The sequence below is a fragment of the Saccoglossus kowalevskii genome, chromosome 5, assembly GCF_978046115.1.
Source record: "Saccoglossus kowalevskii chromosome 5, keSacKowa6.1, whole genome shotgun sequence".
NCBI classification, from domain to species: Eukaryota; Metazoa; Hemichordata; class Enteropneusta; family Harrimaniidae; genus Saccoglossus; species Saccoglossus kowalevskii.
The window spans coordinates 27,878,013-27,891,262 of record NC_140645.1 but is presented as its reverse complement, the minus strand read 5'-3'; the positions used below and the strand labels follow the sequence as shown (position 1 = coordinate 27,891,262).

Genomic DNA, 13,250 nt, shown 5'->3' with positions numbered 1-13,250 from the left:
AGACAGCGAAAAATAACCAAATTGTGCAGAACATTTACATCATAATTACTCAAAAAATTTAAATCGTCACGTATTTTATGCGTGAAAACAAAAGCGTTTTGTACATTTCTTTTTCGGAACATACTAAAACTAAATCCCTCTAAAAATTAGATAAAACACATAACACATAAACCAACTGTCTAAAATCTTTCATTTTTTTTTATTTTCAACTTTTATATCGAAATTTCTTTTCATGGAAAATCATTTTACTAAACTAGCGATAGTAATTATATAATCTTTAAAAGCAACCCGAATAGTACGTATGAAGCATGTCATTGTTATACTCTATGTTAGACATCAGTTATTGCACACATGGACTTAGTCATTCAACAACTGAGTACCATGGAATGTAATACAAAGACAAGTCATGAAAAAGGTCATCTATGAATTAAGTGAATCCTAGCAACCAGGGTCCTTGTCCTCGACGCCTTTGATATTCAGATTAGTTTTCTACAATCCTGATAATCAAACTAGATAATATCGCCACAAGTGATTATTAGGGTGGTGACTCTTGTTTCTAAATACTTGCAAGAGGGAAATACCCGTTTTTTTAGCTTCGACTTGTTTATATGCAGACATGAACTCATGGACGTTTCAATGGATGCACTTTGAATTATATTCATAAGAAGCTTGCTTAGTGCAAGAACAAGACTTACAGGAGATAGACATCAGACTCTTGACAGTGGTGACAAAATATTGTTGCACGTATACAAGTTGTTCGAGTCAATTATTCAGCACCTATCAGCAATTATAAATATACTTATCCCCAAACTCACATCAAATGGGGGAAATGGCTTGATAAAAACAAAAGAAATCTACAACGAATTGTGTTATTCTCAACTTGACAGCATTAATATTGTCAGCCCTATGTACTTTTACATTGACTTGACCAGATAAGTTTCAAAGATTGTGTCAAGGTGATGAAAAATTTGTAACTCGGCTTATATAAACGATAGTTTTGTTAAACATACACCTGGTATTATTATTGATTTTGGCAAAGCAGTTTATACAATTAACCAACAGATTGTATTGGCTAATGCATGTTTAAGTCTCTTGTGTGGGCTATCAAGCAAATTTTTGGGATAATGGTAAAATATATAAATCTGTTTAATTTCTTCAAAAGATCATTTTAAGTAGTAAATAGCGCCCTCACTCAACAATAAGTAGTATGGGCTGTTTTGTAAGATTGGTGCATATACATTGAAATAAGTATAGGAGTGTATCGTGTTACAACAACGGCTTAAGTGACAATCTAACCTGCAATGTCTTCCCTACTCCATCCGTCCCTTCCTCCCTCACAACAATTGTAACTGGTCTACACATGCACTATGCACATTGGTTACTTTATTGAACTTATTAACTTGTAATTACTATGTAACATTTCTATGAGTTTTAATGTGTCTGTATATAGTGAAAGTACAAATCTAATTTATTCAGGTAATATAGACTACATATATATGTAATTATAGATAGACTTATTCATTAATTGTGTGTAACCAAAAGATCGTTTATTAGCCAGTGGAGAAAATACTGTCAATACTTTTTACCGCTTGCGTAAGCCATATCTATCCTAACCTGATCCAAATCGTAATGGCAAGACATGTTTGTCTACATTTCATGTGCAAAATGTTTCTCTAATTTCTTGTTTGTCGCTTGTGTAAACTTGCCCCAACCATAACCCTAACGCAACGGCAGGTTTGTCTACAGTTTGTGTGCTACTTATTTTCTCCAAATTTGTGTTTGTTTATTATGCAAACATTATCTGAACAGTCCCTAACTCTAGCGCCTCGATCTCATGTGCAAATATTTTCTCCAATTTGGTGTTTGTCGTTAGGGTTAAAAGGATTAGTTTTTCCTCGAAGCTAGGTTAAATTATGTGTATGTTAGTCCTAGGGTTGAATACCTGTACTATGTTCAAAATGTAATGTGAAAAGTGAAAACGTGGGTATATTATATCTACTTTTAATAATCTATTTGTTTTAGCTAGAATAGAGTCATTGTTATGCAATTTATGTTTTTAGCTTGTTTCGGAAGTCATGTTTCCCATATCTACAATGTGGAAAAGCAGCTTTAAGGTATGGTTAGCTGCTGCTATATTCTTCGATATTTGATTCACATCACACTATATATTTCGACCCTGGTGTAATCATTTGATCTTTGGTCAATATATAAAAACGGCACTCAAAGCGCTACTTTGTATCCAGAGATAACATCACCTTTTCGCAACCATTCATTGTTGAACATTTTGCAACGTGGTCATTATCAATATTGACAACAAAAGTTATTTTCCAACTCGCAATATTTTACTCGTTTTCGGCATAGTACTGACTAAGAAGTAACGTTAAAAGTGGGTTCGTTGATGTGATTTATTGACTAATTTACAATATTCAAGAGAATCAGACTCAGGCAATTTCATTCGGCGAATGAATGAAATTCAATATCCACGGAGTTCCAGTTGTATCAGCATTAGTTGTTTTCTACACAAAACAACAACTCTGAATTACAGATGCAGCAACTGGTGTTAACACCTAACTCACCCGCTGCTAATCACGTGGTGACAAGTTGTTATCAATGCCATGTTCGTAAACTTGATGAAGCAGCCCTGAACATATGTTACGATAAACGTACACAAACATGCCCAATCAATGTTCATATTTAGTAAGAAATGTTAACTTGATTATTTGATTTGTTTGTTATATGTTATATTTACTGTGTATACTGATCGAACTTTTTAAAATGTATTTTGGATGTAGATGAGTATGCGTCACGGGTGTTACAAAGAACACCGTGTTTGTAGACCTTCCTAGGCAATCAATTTTCAGTAAAATGGTTTGCAATATCAAGAAATTGGTGGATCTCCAAAACGTACAACTGTACTGTACAGTTGGGTGGGTCACACTGTTAACCCATCTGGGTTTAATCACAGATAAGGACTGACCTTGACGCTATGACTAACTTTGAACAATAACTCTGGGTGACGTTATGCACCACATAGTTTTTTCCAAGTGTACTGTGAATATTTCATAGCATAGTATGCATTAAATACAAAAAAAATAAAAAAAATAACTAAATACACAAAATGTTGATTTGGTCATAACAGTTGTGATATTGTAAACTTAATTAAATAAAACAATCACGATTAATTGATACACTTTAAGATATGTGTGTTTAGTGATAGTACTTTCAAAAGTGTGACAATTAACATGTTTCAAATCGTGTCTCTGGTGGCAACATTGTACAAAATATGGTATAGGCAAAATCACTATTTAAATATTGCAATCAAAAACACTTATTTATTTTAACAATGGGAACGTTAAACACACAAGACAATATATGAATATTTTGAGTGTAAAATAAAAAGTGACGTATATGAATGGTGTAACAAATCAGTATCGCGTAAATTGAAATCTTATAATTCATTTAGCGTTAAGTTTCCTTAAGACAACAAAACACAACAAAAAATAATGTTTACCGACCTCATATAATCCAAATGAATACAAAAACTAATTTAAGAAATATTTGCGTGTATTACATGCGAGAAATGAATATTCTTTAGAGTACGATTTCCATATTGTACTGGGCACAAAAAATATTATGCAAATGTATGCACCTAAATGCTTGCGCAGTATGCCCAAGAGTTCTGAAATAGAACTTACGAATTGTATCTGTTTTATATTATTGTAAGATCCGTTTCAAGCGGGTAAATGTGACATCGCCTCTCCAAAGATTAATGCAGGATTCTGAGGCATTGCCTTTCAGAACAGATCAAAATTCCTTGTTTTGGATTGTTTTTGAAACATTCTTTTCAATGCATTTTTCAGACACTTCCCTTTGAAGTTTACGGAATTCACGAAGGTTGTGTTTGAAACACAAACCATATTGTTTCATTTTTTCTAACAACACCTTTTCAAAATATTGGTACAGATCTAAATCAGATTTGTTCCACTTCAATATTTTTTCTTTCACAGTCGGTGTTATTTGTTGTCGTCGATTTTCACTTCGTATTCCATTGGATATGTACAATATATCATCAACAGACCAGCACAGAAGATCACGTAATAGGAGTAATGACTCATCAAAGTATTCGGTTAGTAATATCAGATCCATCTCTCTGTTCAGTGATTGTATCTTTTCTTTTACTACGTCCTCATCTAGTGTCTGGTTTAAGTTCAAACCAAGGTCATAGAGTTGACAGTTCCTAGTAAGCTGACGATGTCTGATTCGTTTTATATATTTTTGTGGGTTATCTAAAAATGTGGCTAATGGATCTTTAGTCCGAATTTTCTTGCCCCAATTAAAAAAACCAAACGCTGATTCGAACTGCTTAACTGGATGGCGTAAAATTGTTATGTATGTAGCATTTGGTATCAATGCTTCCAGTTCAGGACGATTTTACCTTGCGTGATTTGTAAACATATCAAAACTTTTAATAATGTCGATATTCCAAACCATGCGTCTATTGAAAAGGACAGCATATGGAAATCCATGTGATTTTGTAGGCACTGCCATGGTTAGATTTCTTGTATAACCATAGCGTTCGAGAATAGAAGCAAGGGTAGTACTTGCTGTTTTGTGAGTTTTTATATAAACTATTTTGTCCTTGGCATTGCATTTTGGTGTTTCATAAAAACGCTTTACACATTCTCCAGGTGATAGTTCAACGCGTTTGACAGCGTTTTCCACTCTCCTGCAATATAACAGATTTTCTCAATTATTAAAATGATCTTAGCATTGTTTTTTGGTACTATCTTGCTTTCAATTTGCCTTTCCCAGATGCATAACATTGTTCTACATGTCAAAGACAATCGATTTTAATAATATCTCGAGGTAAAATATCGTGCATATGCAAAATAGTAACAGCATCTAAACTGCATAGATTACACAATGTATCAGCAATCATAACCAAAAACTACATGCAATAAATTTACAGTTTCTCACCGGTAGTTGAATAGTGAATACATTCGCAATTGTTGTATGGTATCAATGGATGAATACGAATATATAACCATGCTCGCCAAACACCCGCAAATCAGCAAAAGAAACAATTTCTTAATACAAATGTGCTTCATAATGAGCTTCTTAATCTTCCCCTTAAATCATGCAACATGTATCACTATGTAACCTATCGAGGAAGAAGAAGACGTTTCTTTATATGTTAGTAAATGTATATATTTGAGATGGTATACGCAACACTATTAATATATCAATTGACTAAATACAATCGGGTTTTAGAAGAACATAGATTTCAACATAGATTTTACGACTGTGCGGACATGGAACGATATACTATGGGATGGCAAGATACATAAAGTTTGTGAGACAAGTTATGGTCTCCCAATTACCGGGGAGGGTGTGTGTTACGTGCGTCGGTGAATTGTTTGTGTACGTGCTATTGTGAAGGCATCAAATGGCTGACGATTACATGTGAGTCGACGTGAATAATGACCGACGTTAAATCATTGAAAGACTGCAGAAAACGCAGTAACGTGATATTGCATTGTACACCCAAATACAAACACCTACATTTCCCAGGTCATGGTTGAGGTAATGAATTCTATAGTTGTGCGAGAATTAACGAGAAACACTATGTGATTATTTATTAAAGACCTACGGGAAATAGTTTTTTTTTTAAATAGTGGGGAGGGACACTAGATAGACACGTTTAGGATTATAATTACAGGCGGAGGCTCCAAAGACTATTACCGATTTAATTTATGAGAAAGTTGGGACAAAGATTTGTCTAATTATATCAAGATCAAGTAAAAGTCTTTATTCTTGAAATGCAATAGATCATACTTATTAAAAAATACACTATGGATTGCAATTTAGTCTATTTTTTCAATTTATATGCATATTTCCAACTTAAATTAGTTTGCACAGCCTTTCGAATACATGACCTGCAACCATTTACTGACCCCGGATATAAACGCCATCAACATATATTGCTCTCCAAAGTCGAACGGCAATTCAAAGAATATCAACGTGACAGGTTACTATGCGTAATGGCTGACCACACACACCGACGAGTTTCTGGTTTTGAATCGCAGAGCGCCGTTGCAGGGCACCACATACTACCTGCTGTTAGAAAGTGATTGTCTTCGTCGACTTCCCTTCATTTGTTCATTGCCAATACCAATCATTATTGGTTGTTCATACTCATGCATATTAATCGCTACAATAACCTGAACAAGGTAGTACTAGGTTACGTGGAAATTAGTATACAATGATTCTTTTTAATTACACCCCTCATTTCAAAACATTCAACTACATGTGCACGTCTGACGCAATGATTTTGAAAACTTATATTGTCACGAAAAGATAGTTCCGACGATCATTGAAATCCACCGATGTCAAACGCATGGACCTGGTGGCGTTTTTACAATACATTAGATAATACTCACATATATCATCACTCGCGTTAACGGGCTCTACGTATTAAATAGTTAGGGGGGGGGTATTTGCTGTCTACGTAGAGGACACTCATAGTATTCACGCGAGGACGTTAATATCGAATTAGTAAATGTCATATAAGTCATATTTTAAAACACGTACACAGTGGTCTACACAATAAACGAAAGCAATGAGTTTATAACGTGAAATAATGAGATTGTGAATACAACTACATTATAATGGACCTTGACATACTCGGATAATACTGCAGAACAGTTCACTTACCGCTTTTGTCAATCCAAGCAACCAAAACGTTAACAAACAGAAGTTACACTGTAACGTGTGTTACCTCTTTAGCCAACAATACCTTACTATTCATGTATTAATGGGATGAACTATTATTTTGAGGGGTGGCATTGGAGATTCATGTAATTGAGCAACATAATTGTTATTCAGCCAGTGTATTACTAAGCATGACATTACCTAACACACTCTTAGATGAACAAGTGAATTATTGTTGGGACGCGAAAACAACAAATGCAAATTACAGTTTTACTATCTTTCATTAGGTTCAATTCGAGTGCATGTCCATAACTTTAACCTATAACCACAGTAACATTGATATATAGCATCACTGTCTACAATCTTCGCTTATCTTGTACGAACCACTTTGGAATGGACCTGCGAGCCTATGTGTGCTTACGTGAATGATAAATCATTACATAAAAGCTGGCTGATACAAGGTCGCTGATAGTGTAATAAGTGTACGTGTCAGTCAGTGGGTTCATATTTCTTTGACGTTCGTTTCTGTATATGTATATCGAATACATAACAATGCTCATTTGTTTCAAAATTCGTTCGCATTAGCGGTGTGGTTGCGTCTGCACATTTTGAGCTTTGGTGATTTGTTGACTCCCGATCAAAAATAAGCCTCATAATCTACTTGAAACATAAATACTAAGACTGTGGACAATGTCATAATATCTGCATTAAATGTGTAGTTAGGTCAAGCAAGGTTACTGACCTGTTAAATGTCCTAACTATTATTGACTGGTTGTATTAAGAAAAATTTAATCGGAATTAGTTGATCATTTACTCGAAGTTTGCTTATCGCGTGATTATTATGTAAACTATGACAACCTATAACGACCTGACATCTCACAGTTAAATAATAAAGTTAAAATTAGTTCTATATTTTGAATATTTATAATTCTTTGCGTTTTCCACATTTCTAAGGTGATGATTGATTTTGCGATCACATCTCTAAAGAATTTTCTGACAAAGGGTAAAATTTGAATTATATTATACCAGTGTATCACTGCCATCAATGCATCATTGTGATTGGTTGGGAGACTCTTTTAATTTATGCAAGCCATGGTTAAATAGAGCATAATGCACAGTTATGGTGTTCCAAATAAGGCACCGGAATATGAATGAAGTTCAATTCGTAAACAAATAAAGGGAAGGGCATTTAAATTTTAGGACAATTTTGTGGTAATATTGATAGCATGAAAATATTAAATACATATTTTATTTTGGCAGTGGTTAAATAAAAAAAAAATGTACAACCTACAATTTGTGCATGCTATACTTTGTGACATATTTTCGTTGTCTGCAACAGACATGGCCGAGTATCATGTTCGGGAGCTGTCAGAGCAAGATTTTCTTGTAGAAACCGAAGAATTCGTGCAGACGGAGAGAGAGAAACGCTTTGCCAATTTTAATGAAATTGACCTTGACGATTTGAAACACAGACTAAAATGTATGCTACCGGCGGCGAAAATTGTCACGTTGCAGCATTTCAAAACGTATTTGTCCAAATTGCAAAATGCGTTGTTTCAGAGGCCCGTGTAAATGTAACACCCACCGACACAGTCTGGTATTTGTGAAAATAAATTGGGATCTATGATGAAAGAGATTTCGATAGCAGCAAATTTGTTGGCAATTCATACAAATAATTATGTTAGGGCAACTGCGTGCGCTGTCTTAGATTCGGCAGGAGTTGAACCCAGACACATTATGTATTTCACGGCACATAAAAACGAAGCTAGTGTTCGGTCTTACACCAACAAACTCACAAATAATCAGAGTCAAGGAATGTCCAGTATTCTGTCTCGCAGTTTTGGGTATAAAAACAAATCCTCTGATAGAGAAGTGACCGTAGCGATCGAATCGGATGTTTCCGACAACGTTATCCGTACCCCAGAAAACACCGGCATAGTAGCGTCTGGACCAACTCCCGCAGAATCTGGCACCGCTTCTATTTCTAATACCCACAATCAAAGTACACATGCTGCATCTGCTTTGTTCCATAACTGCACCTTTAGTGGACAAATTAATTTGCCGCTCGTGCATATATGTCGTGAATAGTGCAATATCTCGTGGTATACCCGACTCCGGCGGTGGGTTATTGCTTAAATATTTCCCTGGGAAATAGCAGTAGCAAGTTATCAGTAACACGAGCGTGTGATATATAGTCCAGTCACAATGACAACGGAATTGGTGTTAACGAACGCTCATGCAGACCACATCTGCCAAGTTACTAAAATGATCATCATTAGTAACCGAACAGCATCAAATCATTTGCAAAGTGTCGTTGATTGTGACAATAAAGGATTGCTCACTAAAGAGGATATTCTGTAACCTGTTTTACATGTGATTATTGCTCATATAAAACATATCATGGAAATATATTCGAATTCGGATCAACTAAGTAGGGATTCATACTCGAACCTATTCTTTCAAATCTACTGACGGTTTCAGTTAAATTGATCCCAAATATAAATCACCCGGCATTGACGAGTCACCCGAAAAGTTGTATATTTGTATCCTTGATCGTGGTTGCTGAACTGCCACTTACTTTGTCACACTTCAGCCTCAGAATAGTAATTTCTCAGAATGAAACGAGCACGTGAACTATCAACCACTTAAAGAATACATCAAAATGTGTTGTACATTTGTCAAACTCTTCATCAAGGTAGGCCTTCTAAACGGCAAAGATGTGTAGAGTTAAGGTTGAGATGCAGTTTATTTTACGAATTTTGACAAAGTTACCTTTTTTTATTTTGATGGCATTGTATGAACATCTGTATTCTGTGAAAATGTGAAATTAAAACCATTAGTGGAACTCTGTTGAATCCAATGGCGATGTAAAACAGCATATATTTTTACTTAACTATAAAATATGCAAATTAGCAATTATCTCAGCTTCTTTTTAGTGCACATCCCAGACCTTTAAAAATAGCTCCTAGACGCTTGGACCTTTTCTTTTGAAATTTTCACAAATGGTTGACAATGTTTTTATCTTCAAAACTCCATCAGGGCATTGTTTTTGAACTGCTTCCCAGCAAAATTGACAACTGTTAGACATTTTTTAAGATGGCACTTTCTTCATGGCAAACAGATGTACCCATAAAGCAATTTTGACAGGAAACAGAAGCATGGTTTAGAAGCTATTTATTTTTAAATCACTTTTTGACCAAAAAAACAATTTTGTGTGCGTATTTCAAAATACAGTGTCCATACAAAAAATAATTACAAAATTTTAAAATTCATACAATAAGCTTTCCGAAAATATATAGTTTTGTGGACAAGGAAGGTCATTGTGGTTGCCTAATCAACAAATTAAAATACCTGTCATGTAAACTGCATCTCTACCTTAAATTTAAACCAAGCTGACCACTATCGAATGTTGTTCTAATCTTTTTCTAATGACCATTGTTTTAGTATGACGCTAACTTTCAGAGCGGACAGATTTTCTTCAGGATTGTTATGAAAGTATATTTTTGGTCCGCCTTCACTAGTCGGCAGAATGTGTTTGAAAGACAAAATACGATTATTGTTTTGAGCATCAATACACATGATTCAATATATAGCCAATATTCGGATTGCGCATGTTCGGCTGATTTAATCCGAAAGTAATTTGTAAGCAAATTCAGAAGTTAAACTCGGGCGCGTCTTTGGATACTGGTGGATTTGGCGTAGCGAATACTTGATGTGCGCCCTAGAGTTTGTGTTCATGTATCCTTCTGTTTTCTTTAAATCATAGTTTTGTTCAAAAAAATAGTATGACAACATGCTAGTCCCAATTTCGATCAAAATGCACGTGTACCGATTGCTTATATACCACTAATTAGTTGGACTAAATTAAATCCGTGCTACAGACATGTCTTAGTCGCCTTCATGGATTCGATTATAGTATTTTCAAGGCTTGTGGCTAGGGATGTCAACACTTTTTTTTTTTCAATTATGGATCTCACAAAGTAGTACACATTTAATAGAATGACTAATTTTCTAAGAAGTATCTTTCACTATATGTTGACGATTTAGTTATATTTTCTACTGGGGCAACCATTGTTCAATTCTGATTCAGTCAGATTTGGTGAAACTTGAAGTGAATCTGTTTTTAAGTGTTGTACATCTTGATTATGTGAATATGTACAAATACCTTGTTATTTTTTTATATCACAATACGACGTTAAAAATGATGTTGGAATTCAGGCGCAGATATGTAAAATGCAATTACTTGTGCTTGAGTTTTTTTGGCGGTTAAATGTCATGTATTTTACACAACGAGAAACCATCTTGTCATATATGTGTCTAAACATATCCTACAAGACCTGGCTTATATTTTTTCGAATACAGGTCAAATACTTAGGTCACCATTTATGATCTATTTTTAGTATAACAATTAAAGTAGAAAACTAGCTTGTTTGTACAAATGTGCTATATGTACCATGTGGATCGCAAGATGTAGGTCGCTTCCAAGGTCAATGTCACGTAGACACCAAACACGTTACCGTCAATTCTATGCAACCATAATTTAGTGCTTATGTTGCATGACATGAAAGAAATCCTGTGCACTTTAGCATCACCACCTATGATGCAAGTTATTTGATTTGACATTGTTGGCTGTAGAATATGGAGCGTCAGTGCTGTAATAATCTGCCTGATTTTCACAAATATTAACATAACATGTATTTTTACCTCGTCTCCTTATCATGAATCGTTAAAGCATTATGTTGCATGCGTGTCATTTGATGTTTTGAACAAATTGTTCTGGTTTGCAACATATTATATTGTCATTCTTTATTAACTTAAATTGTGGGCATTTTTCTGTTTAATCCAGTAAATGTGACATCTCCTCTCCAAAGATTAACGCAGAACTCTGTAGAATTTTTCTTCAGAACGGGTTCAACAAGACCTTTTTTTAGTTGTTTTGACACATTATTTTCGATGCACATCTCAAATACTTCATTTTGAAGTTTACGAAATTCACGAAGGTTGTGTTCAAAACACACACCGTACTTCTGTATCTTGTTTAACAATACCTTTTCAAAATGATGATATAGGTACAAATCCGATTTGCTCCGCTTCAGTATTTCCTTTTTGACAGCAGGGGTCAAATTTCGTCGTGCACTCTGTCTTCGTACACCATTGGATATGTACAATATGTCATCCACTGACCAACAAAGTAAATCACGTAATATAAGTAGCGACTCGTCAAAATATTCAGTTATTAATACTAAATCCATCTCTTTGTTTAGTGATTGTATCTTTTTGTTTACTGTGTCGTCATCAAGTGTCTGTTTTAAACTCAAGCCAAGGTCAAATAGTTGTGAATTATGTGTTGCTCTACCGTAAATGGTGGCATTTATGTATTTAGGGTCGTTTACAAATGTAGCGATTGGATCCTTGGTATGTATATGTCTTCCCCAATTAAAGAAACCAAACATTGATTCAAACTGCGCCAAAGGATGTCTTAATATTGTTATATATGTTGCATTTGGTATCAGTGCATCAAGTTCTGGACGATTGTATCTGGCGTGATTTGTAAGCATATCAAAACTACTAATATTATCAATTTTCCAAACCATACTGCGGTTGAAGAGATTAGTGCGAGGAAAACCATGTCTAATTTCAGGTACTGCCATTGTAAGATTTCTTGTATAACCAAATCGTTCCAGAATAGACGCCAGAGTAGTACTGCCTGTTTTGTGAGTTTTGATGTAAACTAGTTTGTTCTTTGCTTGGCATTTCGGTGGATCATGGAAATGCTCCAGACATTTTTCAGGCGACATTTCAGAACGAAACCTATGATCGTTTTTGATTTTTCTGTAAAATAAAAAAAACAAGGTAAATATATTACGTCGTCATAATATTAATAACATGTGTAATACAATCCATGATTCTCACACTGTTTTATGACAATCTGTCTTCTTGTCGATGAATGATTCACTCTAAGGAAGAAGCATATTGCAATGAAAGCATTGTCTTACCTGACTGTGGACAGTGGATTAATATGCCTTTACATTAGGGTATCAAACGGAGAATATAAATATATAATAAGGTAACCAGTACATGCGATGGAAATCAACAACACAAACGTTGTTATATTACCGTAGCATTTCATTGTGTGATGAATGATATACCACATGCATCAAGTATATAATAAACACAGGGCAAACAATCTGTTGAAGGTAAATCACATGTCGGTAAGTTGTTGAATGTGTTGTAATGAAATGTTATGTGATGTGATATGATGTGACATATGCAAATATACTAATAACTGCGTTAGTGTGGTTGCACATAATTTATAGACAGTCGCTGAAAAATTAATATTTTTAATAGAGTCAGATTTGCCATAGATTTAGACTATGAAATATCCGCAATCCTGATTTATCTATGGAATTGGCAATATTGGAAATTTTTGAAAAAAAATACAATTGCCAGTTGTATGTACACGCTACTATATATACCAATGTAAGCAAAATTAATTGCCTCTTTTCTCTGGTTTTTGTGGGTATCTTAAATTTTGTTTG

The 13,250-nt window shown here is 34.6% G+C and overlaps 1 protein-coding gene across 1 annotated transcript; it reads right to left on the bottom strand.

Annotated features, from left to right (window-relative positions):
• Positions 1-11,525: 11,525 nt before the first annotated feature.
• Positions 11,526-12,509, bottom strand: LOC144355693 (galactosylceramide sulfotransferase-like). Its single transcript, XM_078010763.2, has one exon. It carries the CDS (start codon positions 12,507-12,509, stop codon positions 11,526-11,528), a length of 984 nt encoding a protein of 327 aa, XP_077866889.2.
• Positions 12,510-13,250: the final 741 nt, after the last annotated feature.